Raw genomic sequence first — 24,280 nt, 5'->3', positions numbered from 1 at the left:
ATCATGCGTCACCGGCTACAGGTTGTGATCGACAGTCCCCCAAGTTGTGAATGGGAGGTGTTCCTCCACCTAAACCGGTCGGACTGTGTGACTGACTGACAGGGCACAATTTCCCCGGCTACAGCGGACATGTTTCTTAAAGACAGGCGAATATTTCTTTTGGTTGTGAAAGACAGGGACCATTCTTCCTGCTACACTAGTCGCTATATGGGAAAGACAGGGGACTGGAAACCTAGATTTTTTCCACCAGGCACCGGTTGTGAAAGACGCGGTGCCAAAGACAGCAAGAATGGGTGGCCCACTGAAGGTTACGAGATGAATCAGGTGGACCACCATGGTCCCCCACCATCTGACAAACGGTGATAGGAGCATCGAGCTGCTGCTGCTGCTCCTAGCTCCTCTTATTTACAATCAAAGGTCCCTGGTGCTCACTGTCTTGGTAGTGGAGAAAGGCAAGGGCCTATACACCCCGTTTGTGATCGAAAGACTTTGGTTCATACCGCCTGTTTCATCAGCCACCGGTTATTAGAGACAGGGAACTGCAAAACCAGCCACAGCTTTAGAAGACAGGAGCTGCTTCATGTGTCACTGGTTGTGAGAGACATGGCACAAACCATCATATGTCACCTGCTACAGGTTGCGATCGACTGGGGACAAAGTTCTCAAAGGTAGGTGTTCCTCCACCTAAACCAGCCGCAGTGTTTGAAAGACAGGGAGCTATTGATCCTGCTACACCAGTCGCAAGCTGTGAAAGACCGAGGCATATTCTTCCTGTACGTTGTGAAAGACAGGGACTATTCGTCCTGCTACACCAGTCACAAGCTGTGAAAGACCGAGGCATATTCTTCCTGTACGTTGTGAAAGACAGGGACCATTCCTCCTGTTACAACAGTCGCAAATTGTGAAAGACAGGGATTATTCTTCCTGCTACACCAGTTGCAAGCTGTGAAAGACCGAGGCATATTCTTCCTGTACGTTGTGAAAGACAGGGACTATTCTTCCTGCTACACCAGTCGCAAGCTGTGAAAGACCGAGGCATATTCTTCCTGTACGTTGTGAAAGACAGGGACTATTCTTCCTGCTACACCAGTCGCAAGTTGTGAAAGACCGGGGACTAGTAAACGGGACTATTTCTTCGCGCTCCACCAGGCACCGGTTGTGAGAGACAGGGAACTAAACCTCCTGCTACACCAGCCACATTTTGTTTAGATAGGGGCTAGTTAGAGAGACAAGGCACTTTACATCCTGCGTCATCAGCTACAGGTTGTGAGATAGCAGGAGGAACAGTTGCCAATATTTCACAACTTGTGGCTGGTGTGGCAGCACCATTGATTAATCAACATCAATTGGTCCCCTTCATAGTTCCTGGTCTCTCCCAACCTGTGACTGGTGTAGCAGGAGGAATTGTCCCCCATCTTTCAGAACCTGAAGCTGGTGGTGTTACCCCTGGACTACACGAACGGTGATAGTCCTGACACCACGCAAAAATACATGCCCTCTTTGAAGTGCGGGCTTCAGACTGCATCTTGATTGTGATGGATGACTGAGATGATGATGGATTTGTTAACAGAACCAGAAACATAATTGAACCGTGTTATATTCATCGATTTGAAAATAAGTAGTGCTGCCATCTGCCGACATTCAATACAACTAAACGAATACTGACCCGAGGACAGCACCAGGTACAACCCAACCAGTTATCTGTATCGGGTACTGCTCAGTCCTGTGTCCTGTTTTCACAGGACCAAGTGTTCTGCACCTACGTGTCTGTCCAGTCAAAAAGTAGGACTAAAGAAGGACATAAGCCAACTTTACTATCTGAATAAATAAGTCTTTATTGGACAACATTAGAACATCAATAAATCCTTGGGTAGGCACTTAGTGAATGCTACAATGAAGCAGAGCCAGAAAATAAAACACAAGCACAGCAAATAAAACAAAAAGACCCCAGTAATCCACTTGTACCCACAAAATACCCAGGTCACAACACTTGAAATAACAGAATAACAGACAAAATCACTATACATTGCCAGGGCAACATTCTTATTCGTAGAGAGCAACTTTTCGAACCTCAAGGTGAAGTAGGAGGAGGGGAAATAGGCCATCCAGGATGTTTGATCATAATTGTTATTCAAAATAAGCTCCAGTTCAAATACACGGAAACCACTTAAGTATTTTTCAGTACAAACAAAAAGTATCTGGAACTTTCAGATTTGTCAACTTCATGGAAATTGAAGTACACCGTACAACACGCTATCCACAAATAAACTTGCCCTGGCAAAAGTGAGGAAAACTACATGTACTATATGCGTGTCTCTCTTCTGCAAGAAACAAGGAATCAAACAAACATTTTAGCAGAGAATTTAAAAAGCTTAGCACAGTGTTGCAATATGTTGCATTACCAAGGAGCCACATCCTTGATAGTGTTTAAACAAACAAAAATGGCCCTAGGTGAGAAAATCTCACCAACCTTGCATATACGCTGAAGTTTCAAAACCCACAAGTGATACACCTTTTTCTCGAACACCCTGTAGTGTACAAGTGACAACTAGCACATTCTGATACCAAGAACAAGTTATAATTAACTGACAAATTCCCAACTCAAAAAACACAGATAATTTTACCCTTTAAGAATATTGCAACACGTTCTGTCAAACTTTTTCACTCGAATTCAACATAACATTACAAATAACGAAGGAGTTGACAAAGGTCACTTGATGATATAGTGCTGCCATCTTTACAAACAATATTCAACTTTTCTCATTTGAAATCTAAAATTTGCTTCATCGATGAAGCAACCAACCCCAGATTGGAAGGACTAAAAGATTTACAAATGTATAAAATACTCAACGTTTTAAACTTTTGCAACCACTCCCGAGGTCTGATTCCAGACATCATAGTCTTATTTTTCATAGACTTATTTTTCAGTCATAATCATCACCGCCAATATCAACCATGATTAATATTTTGACACCATTTTGTGCAAATACACTGACAAAAACAAAACAGTATCTGCATAGCAACATAAAGACATCACTAATAAAGCGTCTCTCAATGCAATGATAATACAGCAATAATAAAACCTGGCAACTATTTCAAAAGGGGTGTGGATTTGCTAACACAGGAGTAAGAACTTTAAATACTTGCTACAAGTCGCTCATTAGAAAATATGCGCTAAAACCAATCACTCATCTAATCTAAAAACATTTGGACGTATTTTTAATTAATTAGCATTAATTAGCATGGTCCACCTAATCAATCAATAAATCACGAAGTCAATAAATCAATCAATTCTAAATGATCAATGATACTATGAATGTTGATATGTTAAACAAAATATTAACCCTCCTCAGGCAATACTAATTTTATCGTTAGGTTGATAGATTTCAACTCGTTACTCTTTTATTTCACCAACATGGTCAGACAGTCAACAGTTTTTGGATTAAAAGACCTGTTAAACCACCAAACTGGCAAGACTTAAGAATACCCTTCAGCTTCAAACAGGCACTTTAAGAGAGCTAAACAAATTACCCCTGAAGTCAATTTACCCACTTACAGTTTTCAATTTCATGAAATGTACAATTTCCAGGTCAAATTTTTATTCAAAACAATTCACATCAATACTTGTGATTTTCACACAACATGTACACAACAATGAAACCATGACTAGAACACAAATCACAGAATCTATTTTGGTATAAAGGGATATTTGTATTTTTTATTAGGATACAGTCGTAAAACAGTGGACAGCTTACAGCTTCACGAACATTTCATGGTATACAGCATATGAATATCAGATAATCCTAAGTTTGACATCACCACAGCGTCTATTTACAAGAATGAAAAAGAAAACAAGACAGGAAGTCTTTGGCAAGACAGCGAAACCAGGCAAGAATACATCCGATAACAACGTTTTTACATTATTACTTAAGTCTTGTAAATGCATATCAGATGCACAACAGTAGAATGCTTTAAATCGCAACTGAATTCATTGGCTACCACTTCTCAAGAACAGAAAACAACAATAACACAAGACAGTAATCCAATGAACAGAGCCCCCTACCCAATAATCATCACACTAAACATGAAATAGTGTATCAAATTTTTAAATCAAAAGTCCATTTCAGACCAACAAGAACTTAAATCACAATACATCATCAACATCATTGGTATAAAAGATTTGTTCAAGTTCAAATGAACTAGACTCGCTATACTTTGTTAGTGTTACTGTATGTGTCACTATACACTATTCACACTCTATACAAAGACATGCAGTTTGACCCATCTGAGATCACGTCAATTTTAAATGCACAAATACACATCCAAACAAGCTATATACATTTTTTAGTGAAAATAGTACATGTACATCACATTTTTCTTCGAAGGAAAAATACAACTCTATTATACAAAAGCCACAACTTCCAAGTGCACATGTAGTCCTTGACTCGTGAGACATCAATTTTTTAAAATTTAAAGTTAAAGAGGTCGTCAACGATACAATGAGCACAATATTTCTGATGTCACATTAAGATGTCAACACCTGGAAGTGAGAACCCTTCCAGAAACTTCTCATCTTTTACACCTCAAGCTCCCTCCCCAATTACTTCCCCGATCTACCATATTCGAACCTTCCATCCCCGAAGCCATTTGCACCTCCTACGATATCTCAGTAACCTGGACCAAAAAGTTGTTTTTACTTTTCTTAGATAGAGGTCATGTTTGAGTTCGAAAACATCTAGAAAGATCCACTATCCCAAGACGTTCTCAACAGAAAAAACATTTCCAAATGATCATTTTTGACGCAAAACAGCAACCGTGTGGGAGGACTAATTGGAAATGGAAAGAAATATTACCTGATCATCAGACAAAGTTTTATGTTTCAGAAAACAGAATCAACTTATAAACTCAATGTATCATGGAGGCCAAATACTCGTAAAATGAAGGACTATGAAAATAAACAATACATATATATGCAGCCTAATCTACCCTTATATACACCATAGTCCTATATTTACAGATAAACTCTAATTATCACACCTAAAAACCCTGGACTGTAAACCCTGTTTCTGAGACAGTAAATTCTACAAAATCAATCAATTAATTAATCACATGATTTTTTAAAAGAAAGCTTGATTTCTGTTAGTGGCTCATGCCCTCATCTCCAAAGATCAGTCGATACTCCTCACATAGACCAATGAAATGAGATGACTTGTTTCTTGCTTTGAGAATTTGCTGGAAGTGTTGTTCTAGGTCATGATTTATAATCTGTTTCATAGCAAAGGCACGCACCAAAAATCACATCTATTTCCGTACTGTTAATTTTCATGGACGGCAGGCATTGGTGGACGTAAGCAATGACTGATATGTTACACCAAAACCACAACAAGAAGACGATAAATTTATGAGATGGCGCTGCATTCACCCGGCAAATGAGAGAAAAGTTCAAATGAAACAGCAAGACTGAGCAGATCGCTCTTCAAATGTTTATGTGCCGTCAGCGTATATCTGTGCCTGGGGCGAGATTTGACTGTTATACCGGTCAATCGCACTGAGACGGAGAAAACGGTTGCCGTCGTCGACAACACACTGACTGCGATAAGAACACATGTCATAATCATGGTGATGCGGTGCAGAGTACTGATCAGCAAATGCTGAAAGAAAATCAAAAAGAAACATGAAAATACTGACATAACAAAAGAAATTTTCTTACCAGGTGTTTTAAACATAACTTAAAAGGAAGAGTAGTTGGATTTAAAGGAGGAGTGTCTCAATTAAATTCTGCACCAGCTCTTATGTACCGGCAGTTATAAGCTATATCTGTGGTGCCATGACCTCGAAATGTTACATTTGTGACACAGCTGCACCAACTCGCCTAACTCTCCCATTAAAACAAAAGGTCACACACAGTGCCAAATCATTTCAAAGAAAGTTAAACTATCCCTCATCTGAAGGAATGGATGTATCTCTTTTTTACACAAGTTAATTGAATTCACATTAGTCTCAGATGCAGGGTTTACATCAAGTTAACTATGAGCAATTCAATATTGTGCCTGCAGTAGAACCTCCCTTGAAAGCGAACACCTCTGGCTCTGTCAGGAAGACATCCTCTTTCAGGACATTGATTTTGGTCCCATAACTCGATAACTAATTGCACTGAGATTGATGCCAAAATCGTATTAACAGGCAGAGGTACGCCAATAAGTCCCGTTTCCCAAATTTCGATATTGACTAGGCCTAATAGGGAGGTTCTACCGAATTTTCATCTATTATCAAGACTTGAGAAGAATCTTTCCAAAGCGTCTTCAGCCTCACCTGAATGATTTGATAATGCCCTTTGCATGGTGTCATATGGCAGACTTGAGAGCTGGTCCTCGAACGTTGGGATGGGTGCAAGATTGCGTGGACTGAATGGCTTGACCCCCTTGGAGTTGATGAGCATGCCGGTGGGTCCTGCGTTGTAGCTGTAGCTAGGTGTGGCCTGCTGGGCTACCAGGGGCAGATGATGGGAATTGTTCGCTGCGAGAGAGATGAACAGAGAATAAGAGAGGTGAACAGGGCATCACACACCAAACTAAGATTAATGAAGGAGGAGATCATTCCTTGCCAACAACATTAAGTGACCTAGTGAGAGTATGGAATCAAGTTCACCAAAACTTCAGTAGTTTCTGGTCAGATTCCAGTCACTATCTGAATGAAACCTTCCTTTGTTTTCTTATCAGGCATAGCGGCAACATCACATTAGAAATATCAAAATAACACGAGCATATGCCATTCTTCTTGAGAATTTTGATAAGCCATAGCCAACAGTGAGAATACTATACTTTCACCTCTGTAAGTTCACTTGATTTTTAGGTATAAACACCCCCCCCCCCTCACTGCAAATAGTTACGCTATCTGAATCTTCAGTTCATTTATCAGCAACGCAAGGCCAGGTCATCCACCAATGATGAAAATCAATGATAGGAGCAAGAAAATAATTCCTGCAACTGACCTCATAAGAGACAAGAGAGTAAAGACTCAAGTTCTTTCTATTCTTGGAATTCTTTCTTATTTCTTTCAATGCTTGAAACAATAGATGCTTGCATCAATGGCTAACCATTGTGAAAACATTCTTTGGTGTCACAGATATTAGGTTAATTGTGTTATCAAAATCAGAATCAGACACCGAAAGACAGCAGAGATATTATCGCAGTGAATCAGCGCTGAATTAAATCTGAATTGTCGTGAGGTTGTGGTAATCAAAACAATCGAATTAGATGATTGTGACCTCGAGCCACTTGTTGCCGGAACCCTATAGGCATACACAGCATGTCTGGGGTTACAATATGTGCAGAAACTCAAGATCCTGCGGACCAACTTAAAGAATATACATGTTTAACATAAGGCCTAGAAACATGATGCATGGATCCCACTTAAAAATGGGCATAATGAGTTTATGGAAACGTAAATTTTCATGGAAGTTCTTCTTCCTCCATTACTTATATAATGTTATTTAGAAATACCATACAGTTACAGAAAAGAAATCCATTTGACTTTACACCAAGGTAAAGTGTACCCCAGGTAACGGTGTACCCTATTGTGAGAAATGATCATGAAAATGGTTACCACATAGTGGGAGTAACTTCCACTCCAAGCATGACGCCTGGTCCTCACTTCATAGTAACGTCTATCTCACTAAAACTCACTCTAACCACCTGTACCCTGATGTAAAGTTCCATGTGTGTAGGAGAATTCACATGAAACTGAAACATGCCCTGACTGACAGATACATTCTTCCTGTAGCTAATAGACAGTAACAGGTTGCTGTAGTTTACTGAGTCTGAACATAAGATCATAATGAGACTAGTCATCATACTGCCAACATACTAATCACTCCATCGGCTTATTGATAGCGCCTTAAACTCATTCAACATACTCACCGTTAACCCATTCTTGGCCAGGGGTGATCTAAAGCTCTTCATGAATTTATGCGTAATTTTTGAGAAAAGCAAAGACAACAAAAAATTTACGCACAATTTTCAATTTCAAGTTCAATTTTCAAATTTTTGGATAAATGGAGTAGGCCTTTAAGTTATGAGATGGGTATTCTTACCTTTATTATGCGCCACTCGAGAAAAGTTTGGAATCTGGGGCAGTTTGGTATGAGGGTTCAAGTTCACCATGTGGTGGTGTAGTCGTGGCGTGAACGACGCGACCGGACGACGAACTGGAGAGTAGTTGGACCCTCTCCGCACAGCCTCGTCCTGCATTGAGTGCGACTGGGTGGCCATCGGGCTGCCTTGCTGCACGCTGACAGGTGAATTGTGATTACTGAGGCTGGCCATACCATTAGCTGTGCCACTGCGACTAGATTGGTTGCTTGAGAAAGCCATGTCTGCAAAACAAGGACACATCACAATGAAAATCACATTTTCTAACTGAGATAATTCCTACTTATTATTCTTTATTTGTGTCAATATTTCATTAATAATCAGAACCCAGTAGCTCGACATTAAAGACAAATGCCAGTGCTAGCTCCACTCAGCATCATTTCATTCATCCTTCAGTATATTCAAATACTGTAGCATTAGGACACAGACACAGATATGAGATCCATCCGAGGGTCGAACCAATGACTTTCTGACTCTCACCACTAGGCGCCTTTTTGTAATACTTACTAGGATAAATATCATGTGATGTGCCTGGATGTGAACCCCGGGGGGAGTGTCCGATACCACTGTCCGTAGCATCCATTGGTGAACCAGCTGGCCGGATCTGATGAATCGTCATACATTCACTTAGCATTTCCGGGCTGAAATCTTCCTCTTTTGACCCTCGCATCTGGCATAGCAATATATATATTCAAATGAATTTCAAGCACTATATATTGATGTTTAAACCTCTTATTTCATAATATTTGGCAAAGAAAATGGTGAAGACACTAAATTCACTTAACTACACAAACTAGTCTTATAATATTGCCCGATAGATCACCTTTTTTCTGGCTTGTTTTTCCTTTTGTGAATGATTTTTGACGTGCTTCCGTAAGGAGCTTGGATCTGTGTAACGCTTGGGGCATCCTGGGATTTGGCAGGCGTAGGGTTTCTGCAAGATTTTAAGAGGAAACATTTCATTTTCAAATATCATTTTATGTGAAACATAATCAGCTTCATACTAATGTAAATCATTGGGGGCCTGCACACGTTTCTCCTTGAACCCCGTGGAGCAAGATTGTCAAAACACAGCTGTGAAGAAAGACAACGGAATGAATACAAAGTCACAAATAGGTGTCTCCACTATATCTTGTACAAGGAATAGTTTTATCAGTAAGTGAAACCAAAGCCAGTTCTCTGACAGCATTTGCTGCTGCTAGTCACAGAGAGCCACTAACATCTTCGAAGACAGTAATTCCAATAAATATTTCAACTTACGGCATCGACATGAGTTCTCTGATGTTTGGCACGATCGGACGAGTTGCTAAATGCCTTAGTGCATCCTGGGAACTGACACAAATATGGCTTCTCCCCTGTATGCGATCGAAGGTGAATCTTTAAATTCTCTAGACGCGAGAATGCTTTGTTGCAACCCTCAAACTGAAAGGTAAAAAGGAGAAAAGTATGAGAGAGATAATCACAACGCTCCATTCATGCTGGGCATTCACAGATTCTTTGACACGGTACAAAGTGATATCTTTGCGATAAAACCCCCTAGTCACTTATTTCATTTGAACTCCAGACTTCATGGTAGAAATAAGTGGAAAGTTGTGAGTGTGTACAAAAATGAAAGGGCTGAGTGATTGTGTATATTTTCTGATGAGTCAGAGAATTGAACTTCCCCCTACCCAGGGACTCAGTAAAATACATTAGTAGCGGCCTAGCAATAATGCTGACGCTTCTCAACCTTTAATAAATAACATTCTGCGGGAGTTCAATCAGGCGAATCTTCAACATGTTCTATCACTGCAGGCGTAGGGTTTGAAATGGCCACCTGATCCAGGAAGCAGGTGTCTGTTTGCCATTTGAAGGATGTTGGGGGCGCACCTTCGTTAGATACCGGAAAACAACAAAATCTCAACGACCATTTCAGAAAATGTCTACCAGTACGGTATCCCAACGAATTTAGGAGAATGGGTAAAACCATTGATTAGAGATGGAAACAGCATATTCTACTTCTAGTCTTAGATTGCTAAAAAATATCACTGAAAGTTGTGTGGTTTGTAAAACGTGCCCTTAACAAACTAATGCTGATCTAATGCTATCGAAATGTTATTTTTAACGGCATGTCCTTGATGGGGTTTGATTTCTTAGTACATGTAATCGATTTTTCAGTGCTATTGCTGACGAATGTCTCAAACAAGAGCAAGATTTCACTCACTGTAATACTTCCGTCGCATTGTAATTCTAATTCAAATAACAACAAGCAGCCGATCATTTTATAGACCGATGACGTCAATAAATAGTAATATCAAAATATCAAGGCCGGATTAGCACAAACCTCCCAAACATGACGAATTCACAAAGAAGGCCACAATAGGGCAATGATTTGCTAACTTCCCGATTTCCTCAATTCGCCCTGGGCTGTTTAACGGATATTTGAAGCATATGATATTTTGAAGCGAGAGACGGGAGAAGTTTGATCGTTATAGAGAGACCTGTCTACCATCTTAGCTCTGTTATAAAGCAACGGTCTTGATGGTTGCAGTTGAGTGATTCAGAAAGGTATCCTGCATGTGTTTAATCAGTATGCTCGATTACTGGTCTGTAAGGTGTTTTAAATGGTTTTGTGTTGTAAACCGGTTATTGGCAAGTCGTGCATGATGAGAGTGGCCTTGTCGGGTCAGCCACGCAGTGAAAGTGTACAAGAAACCATCAAACTAGAGAGGGCATTAACCAATCATCAACATACTGGTCCGCGGTACCCTAGGTTGCGTACCAGATATCAGACTTGGACTTGTTGAGGCCTTTCTCGAGGCATTTGCACAGATTGGTAGACTTTGTCCTATTGCTCTGCATTCCATAAAAAGATGATACTGGTAGCATACATGTATGTCATAGTCCCTTTAACATAAGGCAATACAGAGGTGAAAAATCTTTCCAGGTAACAGTTAAGAGGTCAACGAACTTTTCATACTTAACAAATAGCCGAAATGTTTCTCCAGAAGTATGTTTGAAATATTTAAAGACTGCTATAAGAAACTGTAATCAAGCTTTATTTCGAGAAACATATTTTCACGACCAAAGGAGGGAAGGAATGGGACAAAATGCTATAGCGATATGGTCATGACTAAAATAACTGGCATACATGCCTCTCAATTAGCATAACTGGCCAAATACCATAAATTCCCAGCATTGGTGACTCAAAAGTGACATGGGAAGACAGTGACCAACATCAAATTGCTAAGAGAAAATCTTCTGCTGAAAGCTTTGGGAATTTACTGTAGTTTCTAATACTTATTAATGTTTAATCTAGCGATAAGTACCCCACCCGTAGACAGCCCCTTCCCATTTTGAGTAACGACGGTAGCCATTTGTTTTTTACAGGGGGTGTACTCTGGGGGTAAGTAAGCTAGTAATATGCATCATAAACCGTTGTTTATTCTCACTTGAAATTGAATCTTAATCATAATATAGTGCTTTGAGGAGTTCTCAAGCAGTACTGATGTCACCCAGCCTTTTAAGGCAGCTCTCCCACCGTCAGCACCATGCATTTGTCCCCCCCCCACATGAACTCCGATGCTGTTGCTATAATTTAGCACTTGGTCTAGAAAAAAAAACAAAAAAATTTATCCTTCACACGGTCAACAAGTGACTTTCATTTGACACATGTTTGACACATTTTCTGTTCGTGACAAAAAACTTTTCAAACAGTTTGATCGATTTGGAACAGGCATGGATCTGAATGAACGGCAGTAAAGGTCCGCTTTCATGATCTGTTCAGTAGAAACTTTAATCATGCCTGATTCAAGCATAAACCACCTGGCTTAACGCCAACTTTCTGTCATAGCTAAAGAAAATATCCAAGGTAAATACATACTGTAGCGGCAGTTGTTACTGTACACAACCATTTTTTATACATTCAAGATCAATTATGAGTATACAACCACCTTCTAATGGTCGAAGAGGGGCTCCTTGGCATTCGAACTTATATTTATATCATTAGCTTCATATTTGATACAGTCAAAGAGGCGGTTTGTACGTGGTTGTTGATTTTAGACCTTTTGAAGATTTCGTTTACAGACGGGTTGTTGTCAGCAAGGAGCAACCACATGAACACTATCCACCCTACGGTGTGAATAACATCCGACAACTGAGTTGACAGAGACAGGATTCAATCTGTTAATCATAACAATTTTAATCATTATTGGCAGAAATCAATGATCAACCAATAGGATAGTTTGCCAAAAAAAGACTTCCAAGGCTCAACTTGGTTAAGCCATCTACAACATCTCCCCCGACACTTGCACCTGGACACTCCCCCTCCTGAAGGTCATCTCCCCCCTGGCCAGCTGCAGCCCCCTGGCTACACACTGCTGATGTCAGCTTGAGAAGCAACCTGTGAAATACGGGGATCTGACCACCTAACAGCCTTAACCCAGTTGTGTGAAGAAATAGCCAGCAGGGGGTCATTATCATATGGTCTGATGAGTCAAAACTAAGGCTAAACATGATCTGTTAATCATGATAATCAATCCTAATTTTCATGGCAGTAAAAGAAATGGCCATCCAAACAGAAAAGTAGGGAAAATTCATAATTTCCATCTGTGGCAGATATCTCGGCAAATTTTTTTCAAGATCTGCATCCTGTCACGCATGTCACATGTGACTACCAGACTACTACTGCATCTAATCATTCATAACTTGTGATGCATCATATCACTTCTGAGAATACTGGACTTTTAAAGGATAACAAGAGGGCTCAATCAGGAAATGTAGACTGACCTGTATACATTTGTTGACCGTTTCATCAAGTTGATCAAGTCCCCATCCTCTAAAGCATCAATCGTCTTTTTACTAACAATTAATTAGTAAGGTATTATTGATTAGGTGATAGGTAATTATCATACAGACAAGGGGATGTTAAAAAAACAAAAGCAAACAATAAAAGGCCAACTTACTGTGCACTTATTAGGCTTCTCTCCAGAATGTACGCGCATGTGAATCAGCAGTTTGTAGCGGGCATTGAATGGCTTGTAACGGCGCGGACACCCTTGCCAGAAACACGTAAAGTCATCGCCCTTACGTTGATCTATGTGGACTTTTTCAATATGGCGCACAAGATCTTCTTGGTCCCCGTAAACCTGATTGCAGTCGATCCATTTGCAAAAGAACGGCTTCATATCGCCATCATCCTTCTCCTCCGTAGCCATCATGACGTTATTTTGTGCGTCGCGCGGTGAATTGGAGAAACCTGAGTCAATGGAGTTGGTCATGTCGTAGTGCTGCTGTTTCTGATGTTGTAAAGCTTGAGCATAACTTGGCGGTGGGGGTAGTCCTGATTGGACAGATGTCCCACTCGAAGCTGGCATCACACTCTCCTGATGGTAGGATTGCATACCATACACACCCGGTTTGTTGTACGCGTTTGCGTTGCCGACACTTGGGTTGTTAACACATATACCCTCATCCATATTAGCAGCCATGTTAGGGGGTCGTGTGTTTTCTAGAAGATTCATATTATAATCAGCAGGAATCTGTGACATCATCGTGTTTGCCTGGGCCATATCCAGCGAATTTGCAGGTGCCATATTAACACTGCCCTGCAACTGCTGCATGGTGCACATGACATCAGAGACCATCTCAGAGTCTGTGGTCAGACCTCGGTCACCACTGATCCGTTTGTTAGGACCGTTTGTCACCATTTCCGGGTTTGTCACCTCCATAGTCGCCAATGGCAATGTGGGCTTCTCATCTGCTAAATTCAGATCGCTGTTGATACCACCAACATTGGTGTTCATGTCATTATTGCCCTCTTGTTTGAACAAAGTATCGTCATTGCCCTGCAGGTAGACTAAGTTTGTCGCCTGTGGCAAGACCACCTGATTCTCACTTAACTCCATCGGGATCACTCCGGTCTCCAGTTGCCCCATGCCACGGTAATTTATCAAGTCATCAGAGTTGTTGATAGGGATTTCTGGTCCCTTCCTGACAAGTGCCCGAGTAGGTTGTGCCGTAAGGCTCCCTGGGGTAAATGTGTGGTGGAACACTGAGGGCGATCGACTCCCAGGACTTGTGCTTGCCGTCCTGGCCAGAAAGTGTCCGTAAGTTCCTGACGATATTGGGGATGTGAAAGGCAATGACTGAGATCCATTGATATAGGCAACAAGTGATGTTGGAGAAGTCCGGATCAGCTGATTCAGATCCAACCCCTCGGATGACAATGGTGAGAGCGACAGTGCTCGCTTCTTCGACATGCGGCCGGAGAATGATCGGGCAGAATGGCGTGGGGTGCTAGCAAAGCTTGATCCAGATGGTGACAGCTCAAACTGTGGGAACGGTGAGAGAGAGTTGTTGCTGCTGGCATAATGTGAGAGTTGACTTCCCGGAGCCATGAGATGGTCGCCAGCTTCCGATCCCAGGATCGATCCGCTGTGCGCATTAGACTTGAACAGTTGCCAATCACCCTTAAGGGTTCCTGGATCAAGGAAGAGATGCTTGTCTCCATTGCTCAGACCACTGGGTGTGAGAGGACCTGGGTCTGTGGACGCTAACGACAGTGTCGGCGTGATGAGATTATTTCTTGAGTTGAGTCGGATGCTGGAGACATCACTCAGAGTTGGGGAATGAGACTGTATGTGTGCATGGTTCGGATGGTGCATCTGCAGGGAGTTATCCTTGTTGATACTGAGGGGCTCCAGCTTAACTTGGGCATGATTAGCTCTGCTGCTGAAGGACTGGGATGCAGCATTGTTAGAGGAGTCCAAGCCGATGCAGAGCGGGCCATAGTTCTTATTAGATTCTGCAAAATATAAAAGAATATACGGGTTAATATTGAAGATGCCCGACGATGACACCTTGCTGATTTCCAGCTTCATCACTTAAGGTGCACCACAAAAGAGATTTTTGGCTGCAATACTGGTCATATGCAACCGGTCATTACAGTATGTGTGAAAAGAATCGATCCATTCTGAAACCAGTAATAAATAGCGATAACCACCTTTGCCTGCAGACAAGTCATCAATTTGTCACTTATCTTGGCGATTATAAACAAAAAATAATGCAGTGATAAAAATCTCTCATTTGTGGGACACTTGATACCTTACCATGACAACAAACTGCAAATCGCAATCAATTGTCACGGCTTCATCGCAGTAAGCAGGGACCGATGTCACTTTTTGGAAAGTACTTTAGAAAGAGCAAAGGGTTAACGGGCTGTTATTTTTATCTCAGACCATACTGTATGACCAATCAGGCATAATCTCATTAATTACACAAGAGAATAAGAAAACATCGAAAGAAACCACACCATTTCTAATGCACTCTTGCTAATAGAGCAGAATGAATGAAATTTCAATACGGTCTATTGAACAAGGACCATGAAGTGCTCGCACGCGAAAATATCCATATTTATTTCTATTTCTATCAAGTCCTAATCATAATACCACAAACTTATGCAATGGAAATGCAGATTTCCATTTGCTAAGTGTATAAAACCTGTAAATGACCCGTATAGGATTAACAATGTCATAGAACATGAAATGTTAGTTAAACAACCAATTTTTTGATAATGTTGTGCCCCTCTTTCTTCGACAAATTTATGGTTTCGAGGTTGTGGACAAAAACATAAGACATAAGCACCATGCAATTGATCAACTTTTGTCACTGAGGTCTGCGATCATGACCCATATATCAAACTCAGGTTTTACCAATAATTCATTGGTTTTACCATCGATTCATCGGTTTTACCCATAGACGTGAGAAGGTAATTAAAGTAACCTTTAAGAATTATCATCATGAAAGAACTTAAAATGGGCCAAACATTGATAGACAAGCTGAACAACCCAGCAACAAGTTCCCACAGATTCTTCAAGGAAAACAGTCTCAGGCGTGCTCCACCAGTGGTTGAAACTTCTCAGGTAGCAGCCAGTTAGTAGCAACGAAACCAGCTGGAAGATGAACAGGCTGATCTTTCTACCTAGCAGGACTGGTGCCAATGGGTTTAAATAATGGACATGGCTCAGCCAACTAAAAGCCTTTGGATCGATAACTAGCAAGTTTCATTTCTACAGAATAAATTTCTGAAAAACAACGTCCCATCCTGATCCCAAGAAAGCATACACTAGGAACTACCATGGCCCATTATAGAATATATGCTATAACCTACACATGACAGCAATGATGACGTAACAATTATCATGTCCACCACAACAAGTGGCAGGGCCCCCAAAAACGATCCAAAGGTTTTCTGCAGAGATACTCACATCATTTGCTCTCATCCAACAGCCAGATGAACAAGCAAACAAGAAAATTTGATAATTCTGTAAGAAACAGTAACACACTGCCAGGAATACCGATAATTTAGAATTAGTTTTGTAAGAACATCACTGGTAGAGCAAGAAGATATTGTTCAGTAAAAGCCTTTTTGAGCACAGCTTTAAGATATGATAGCCAACTCTGACAGGGTAAAGAACTTTTTTAAATGCAACCCAGACAAAACAAAGAGATCAGTACCGTTCACCAGAACACCATTCTAACACTAATCACTGGTGTTCTGTACCTCATCTGTACCTAAACTAAAACTTGCACATGATTTCCTTCAAATCATTAGCCAGGTGAATCTGATGTGCTCTTGCCTGTATTGAACAGCAATGGTTCAGGCAGGTGGTGCTATCCTCATCGGAACAACTTTATACATGAACTATACACTGATCAACTTAACCCTTAAAAAGTCTACACATTGAAGAAGTATTGAAAGTTAAGATCAACTGATTGTTGGTGACATAAGTGATAAGATTCAACTTTCTAAGGACATATACAAACATATCTTCAATAGCATGGTCATAACCAATGTCTCTGCCTCCTTTTTCAGAGATATGCAACTCTATGATGCAAGAGTAGCGATTACTTCTTTGGGGGGGGGGGGGAATGGGGGTCCTTGAATCTTACGAACCAACTTCCCTGTCTGCTTCAAGTGGGACTAAGCAGGTGGTATCGGTGGCACAGTCTAAATCTCTAAACATGCAGTGACTATGCATATAACCTCAGTGGAATTTGGAAAACATCATCACTCCATTGGTCTTTGCAAAGGCACGTGGAAATAAGAGTTCAATAGCCCCCCTCGACTGACCTCCCCCCCCCCCCCCCCCCCATTGACAACAAACATACTAAAGTATTTTATGAATGTTGTCAGTTGAGTGGGGGGGGGGGGGGGGTTATTGAACTCTTAGTTCCACGTGCCTGTGGTCTTAGAAGTGTATTAGAAAGGATATGTTTTTGTGGCTCATGCAACTTACACCACAGCGATAAAAATCGTTCATTTGCAGGGCGCTTTAACCAAGTTTCATTGACCAGGTTCAGTTGAAAGGTGCATGAGATAGTTGCTTTTCGGTCTATAGAGAAAAGGATGGGTCCTCAAGCTTAACACTTGGGGTATGACACGTCATTAGCACTTTTCTGCATGTGTTTCGTTGCCTGGGCTACAATATACTCTCTAGAAAAACTTGTGAAGAGACGATGAACCCACCTTTTTTTGAGAGAATATAAACATGTTTTTCAGAAATTATTCCTAAAGACTTTTCTAGAAACAACTGTGATTGGACGAAATACCAGAGACAATCTGTGGAATGCATCTAGAGGTGAAAAGAATAAAAACACAGTTGCACTGTTTCGACTTCTTTATCTTCAATCAATTTTGGGATCAACTAATTACCTCTTGTACTTTGAAGAACAAAATATAAGTTAAAACTGAGACTAATGAGCTGATATTAGGGTTCTTACCTTGTTTGAGAGGCTTCGAGAGGACTCCATGAGCTAAGCTGCTGTAGCCCGACGATGACTTTGTCAGGCTCGGAGATCTGGGGACAGTTGGCACTGACCGCAAAGCAAAACTGTCTTGTCTAGCTGGCACCGGTGATGTCCCATTGGATGGCGGAGGCAGTGGAGTACTGTCTTGGATGCGGAGAGTTGGGATGTCCTTCGACCCATCTGGCTCCTGAGACTGGGGAGAGTCACTGGGACTCGTGCTCTGACCATTCATCCTTCTGAAAATACACAACAGAGACAATATTGAAAACAAGTTGTCTATTCCCTCTATTGCAGCAATGTGACATTGAAGACACCAATTATTACAAGCATAATACGCCCTCATGTAAGTCCACAGCAGCTTCATCACATGCAGTCTCCACCTACACCTGCAGTTGCTGCATCCCGCTTCCATGTGTCCAACCATACGGTAAACCAACTTCTGAAAACATGTTGCATGTCACTTTCACACAATGGACAATTCCGCCAGCAAAATGTTCGCTGACAATCTTCATACAGTCAACAGTTGTGCCGACCCATTTTGAGCCTTAAATGAGGAGACGTACTAAGGCTGCCCAATAGATCTCTAGTAGGAATAGCTGTGAGTGCAAACTTTAAACCACACTTTCAAACCACCACGAAACCGTGAGATCACAAGACATATAAAAACAGACATGTCCTTTACAATAGCTGGATGCAATTTGCTTGAAATCGACATGTTACCTTTTGCTACTGAGAATATCCAGGGGCTTGTCTGACTGGTTCTCAATCTTGATTGTGACGTCCATGATTGAATAAGAAATCTGGACTTTACCTTGCTACATTTGTTTGACAAAGATGGCGCACTTCTGATTAGCACATAGATGACGTAGGCAGCATGGAGTGATAGCAACCCCCCTACCACACCTGTTTGATACAAACACTGTCACTATCCTTTTCAACGCTCAGGATATATGATAACAGTAAACACCTTCACACATACACAACCGAAAGTAACCCAAAAAAGAATTCTTAAAACTGCCAGACTTTCTTGAAGGTTGATATATAAAAAACTTGATTCTTCACACGACAAAACCTACCCTCCAATGCCCTCAGGGGGATGAACTTTCACAAAGAATTTGACAGCCTTTCCCTTTAACATTTCATTTCCAGCTGATGTGACTGCAAAAATGTCATCACAAACAAATTGTCTCTGTTTAAACTCCTCCAAAGATGTACATCGATCCCCATAGTGTAATATTCCTTTAATTCTTGAAAGCAAGATAAAAGTTTGTAATCCACTGAATTTACCCTAGAAGTTGGGACAGGGATGACGAACTAAAGGGAAACAGACTGGGAATGTTGCTCTTGATCACTCATCGTCTCAAACAATTTCCCAACAACCCATGACTTATTGTTTAATCCTGAGATTTAAAACTTTGATCAAAAATGCATCAACAGTGTGCTATTCCTCAAGAGGCACTGAAAGTCTATGAACGGTTTCCTGTCAAGAGCAGATAACTCCTAAATTGACTGAAAACTGACTCTGCATCTTATGTTACTGGTTTTCTTCTCACTTGGCACTTCTGTTCCTACTTCAGCTGACCAAATCTAATAAACAGTTATTTCCAATCAGCATTATGCAACTCAGCCCAGTCCAACTTCAAGGCAAAACACTGCTGAGCAAAATCCATATATCATATGCTACCACATTCCTATACACAAAATCATTGGCATAAACTGCTTTGCACAAATCTTTCAAATATTTTCATAGCCGCCCTAAGACCATGAAAAAATATGCGATATGGTCTTGTATGACCCAGAAAAACTTTGCCAACACAGACACCTGTTCAGAAAATCCAAATGAAACCCAAAGAAGGAAGAGATCAATGGTTTCTAATCCAGTATTCCTCCACTAATATCCAATGTAATTTGGATTACCATGCTCATAATCTGAAAGCGTCATGATCCAATATAAGGAAATTGCTAAGGCTAGATTTGTGTTCCGAATGTGTCAACAGAGATTTCAGACGAGGAAGACGGGGACAAAATAATCCAGTGTATTGGTATTACTGAGTGCTAGACGTCGAGATCAGCACATCCAGAATGATATGCATATAAGTTTTCTTACATAACACATCAATCAATTATTGAGTATAATAATGATTGATTATGGGCCACAAAGGCTAGGAAAGGTTTTTCTTGTATGGTGAATAAATTACAGAGGTTGGGCTCACTATATACGACTGCCAACGATCATGATCTCACCAAACATCGTTTGAGAACAGTTTGAATTTGCATTTACAATTGCTCTCATGGAAACAGGGCATGATATAAGATTTATCTTATACAGGCCAAGTCAATTGAAATACACTCTTGACTCTGCTTTGCGTAAGCTGCACGCAAACCAGGGCTCTAACTGCCGTGCGCAGCTTCCGCACTGGTTGCGTGCATATCACCATGTGGGACATGAAACAGCGAAGTTATGTGGCGTCACCTCATATATTGGGCAATGACGAAAACCAATCATACTGCGACAGCAAACATGCCAAATACAAACATTTGTCAGCTTTGCAAACAGTATGAGGTATAAATAACAAACAAGAAAACATCTTTGTTCCACAAACTATATTAGCAATGTTAAGAGGTTTTCAGAAATAAGGTAAGGCATGTAAGGCATGTAAGGCACAAGCTGTCTTTTACAAGGTAAAAATTGCTTGAAATATATATTTTTAAAAGAGTGGGACCACTTTCAAAGGTGGTGAACTTTTTTTAACCCATGCCATTTTGTAGCAATGCTGGAGGCACGAATCATGGCTCTAGGGTAAGGGACAAGGTGACATAAATCCGGGCAAATTACATAAGAGAATTATATCATCCAGAGATGAGGTTTTCAGGTGAATTCATCCTTAAGCCACAAATAATGGTTCACAGGAAAACTTGATATCTCTCGGAGAGGACAGTCTTTCAAATTAAGAGCTGCCTTTGAGATTACAACTGTAGTCCGGATGCCCCTTTATTAAGAACATCTTACACCAGTTTCAGACAAATGTAAAGCAACAAGTATAATTTATCGGTTTTTTTTTTTTTTAAAGCATGGTAGGCTTGAAAAGTTGTTCCAAATTGATCTCACTGTCATTTTTAAATTCAATAATTATCTTAGGCAGGAAGATAGGGGAATTTGTGAACACTTGCCAAGAACAATCTTGCCCGAATTAACTGGGCCATCACAATATTGAAGACTGGTGTTGAGAGCTAATTCAGATGCTGAATGATGCATTGACAATGTCATGAAATGCTGGAATGAAAGATGTGTAATGTGTTCAATCTTTCTTTATTCAAAGATAACCTACAACAAATGGGAGGTGTGCAACTGGTGATTTTAAAAGGGAGACGATAGAGAGTACAGGTCACTCATACGGGTTTACTAACTATCTAAGTTAGATCATAGCTATTCGCTCGTCTGTTGAATGATTTTATGACATGGTCAAACTAAACTCGGCTTTGTAAATGTACATGTCACCTGGAGACCACTAACTTGGCCCATGAGCTCCTGCCTATGGTATGGAGGAATAGTGCAGAGCTTGACGGGTTCAAAAGGCATGACGTCTCGTCACCACATTTCAGGAAAATGATGCCGATGTGAAGAATTCAGTTATAAGAATAAACAGTGGTGCATGACATCATGAAATTGTTGCATTGTGACAAGGTTTACACTGAATTCTTGATCTGAGTCTACTGATTTCGATTGATTGGAAATTCCCTGACAAAGAAATGTCTTGCTATCATTCATATGAGACATAAATCATAACTATCTTGTCATGCACCCATTTGATAAATCATACCTGAATGACAAAAGAGCTATCAAAATAAGAGAATAGTGTGTGAGCTGAGTTTTACATTTTATCTATATGTTTCAGTGAAACCCCAATAATAGGATTTATTGACCCATCAATGGTTTAACACAAATTATGTTTCAACCTACCCCAATGTTCCACCAACCCCACTCTACTAATAGTTTCAAAAGGGAGCATGGATTATAGTTACATATGTACTCATCAGTACCATCAGTAATGGAGGGACTCTGTCTTAGGGAGCATTGATTACACAGTTACTCATTGGAGGGACTCATTGTTCAGGGAGCATTGACTACACAATTGCTCATCAGGTACTCATTGGAAGGACACATTGATAACCCAACTACTCATCGGGTACTCATTGGAAGGGCATTGATAACCCAACTTCTCATCAGGTACTCATTGGAAGGGCCGCATTGATAACCCAACTACTCATCAGGTACTCATTGTTTTAGGGAGCATTGATTTCGCAATTACTTATCAGGAACTTAATTGAGGGGACCATTGGAAAGGCTCTCCTTGTCTTAGTTTTTGAGAGCATGATTCAGGCAATTACACATCAGGTACTCACTGGAAGGGGTCATCATTTCCAAGTTTTAGAGAGCATTGATTACTCAATTACTCATCAAATAAGGGAGCATTAATTGAACGTCACATCTCTGCTCATCAAAAACATTTAGTAAAGCATAATTTAGCAGATCACCATTGGTTTACCTAGTCGAACTTGTAGCTCAGGTAGACTTTACAGGGAACAGGTTGTTCAGTTTGTGAATAGTGCTATTCATAAGCCTGTGTAAGCACTTGCATGAATAGAGTACAAAAAGTAAACAGACTGTACTACAAGCATACATTGTATACAGGTAGTGTAGACAGCCAAAATCGTCTGCAAACAAAACACATAAGCATGTCACAACAAAATCGATAATTTTCAAGAATTTTTGAAGAAATAGTTACAAAACAACTCACCAACTACATGTCTGACATCTAGGATATGCTTCTTGCTACCCACATCCCTGCAAAACTTTTCAATGTGGTTTTAATCCGGGATTTTTGAAGGTGCCACTGACCACAACTCTGACAGTGTCCCGAAACTTCTTGAGAACTTTCTTAGGACGGTAGCTGGCGCCACTGAATAGGGCAGACGTTTTTTCTACAACCTCGAGATATGGGTAGTTTTATAGCATCTAACATGCTATAAACTTACTCCTAAACCATATCTTCTCATTTCATTCTGAATTCTGAATTATGTTTAATGTGGTTAAAGGGACAATATAGGCAGCAGCTAGACAGGCAAGATAAAGTTACACAAAGCCGCCAATAGGGGTCTCTCACATCTCACACTAGGTCGTTGTGTAGTGCTAAGTCTGACATGACCAAGGGCCCTTACCGTGTAAACTAGTCACTTCAAAATGGCAATTTTCCCTCCTCCTGCTTATAGTCCCCCTCCTGCCTACAGTTGTAGGCATTAAGTTGAAGGGTATTTTTAAAATTGTCTGCTTGAAAATTTTGTCGTCTGCTGAAATCTTGCGAAATTGGTGTAGCAAAAGCGTCTGGCACTTCCTCCGATCCTGTGTCCTCCATAATTCTACCCTGGTGCTATTGTTGGAGGGGGAAATTTTTCAATTAGGATCAAGTTAGTGCCTCGGGTTGGTCATTTGTATACAGTCTCGGAATAGACATTAGGGCGGCATGGCCCTTGGGGGGTTAGTCGTGGGGTAGGGGGCGTCTCTATACTAACTAGGTATAGCTCAGAGTGTAGGAATGATCGAGAAGTATCCCATATTGACAGCGACACATACAAAACGCCACCTTAAAAAGCAGAGACTATAAACACGGCAGAGCAGTGTCACAATCAACTGGACTTTCAGCTGGGAGAAGTATATACTTAGGGTACAGCCGTTATTCATTTTCCTCATACTTTTTTGGGTCTGTAGTACTTACTGTCTGAATTGACTAATGTCCTAAACATGGTTTATCATCAATGACACACTACCGCAGCTCATACCATAGCTCGGACAAAAATGGTCATGATACATGGACCATTCCCAAACTCAAAATGTCCTTCGGATTTACATACCGTGGCCCTATGTTGTATATATGCTAGGGATGACTGTGTGTTTTTTCGAAATGACTTTTGCGACCCTTTTTCCTTGGTGTGAACTCACTTCTCTCTGACATGCATACCCTTACGAAAAATGTGTCTGAATTTCACCATAGTAAATCCACAATTCACCATGGTAAACTGACAGCACTTCACCATGGTGAATTGGGATGGTGAGAAATATTTACCATGGTGAGCATGGTAAATTCTACATTCACCCTGGTGAGCATGGTAAACCCGATTTCTTCGGTGAATCCCTGATCATTTTCGTAAGGATTCGATCTTTCCAATGTACACAGTCATTTCTTCACAGTTTTTGTAAATCGCTGATAAATACTCGAGATATTAATTGCAAGCTCGTGTCGATAGCAGTAAAAACGTGGAAAAGAGTATCCCTCATTAGAAGA

At 40.7% G+C, this 24,280-nt stretch overlaps 1 protein-coding gene across 1 annotated transcript; it reads right to left on the bottom strand.

Annotated features, from left to right (window-relative positions):
* Positions 1-1,819: 1,819 nt before the first annotated feature.
* Positions 1,820-22,867, bottom strand: LOC135486123 (zinc finger protein GLIS3-like). The gene is made up of 9 exons (XM_064768657.1): positions 22,739-22,867; positions 17,913-18,175; positions 13,094-14,934; positions 9,411-9,572; positions 8,974-9,084; positions 8,658-8,820; positions 8,093-8,374; positions 6,313-6,516; positions 1,820-5,651 (listed from the first exon to the last, which is right to left on the bottom strand). The coding sequence occupies exons 2-9, from the start codon at positions 18,169-18,171 to the stop codon at positions 5,485-5,487; spliced, it is 3,189 nt and encodes a 1,062-aa protein (XP_064624727.1). The 5' UTR covers positions 18,172-18,175; positions 22,739-22,867; the 3' UTR covers positions 1,820-5,484.
* Positions 22,868-24,280: the final 1,413 nt, after the last annotated feature.

The sequence above is a fragment of the Lineus longissimus genome, chromosome 4 (assembly GCF_910592395.1).
Source record: "Lineus longissimus chromosome 4, tnLinLong1.2, whole genome shotgun sequence".
In the NCBI taxonomy this organism is placed as follows: domain Eukaryota; kingdom Metazoa; phylum Nemertea; class Pilidiophora; order Heteronemertea; family Lineidae; genus Lineus; species Lineus longissimus.
The sequence above is the reverse complement of the archived record's forward strand: the minus strand, read 5'-3'. Positions and strand labels throughout refer to the sequence as shown.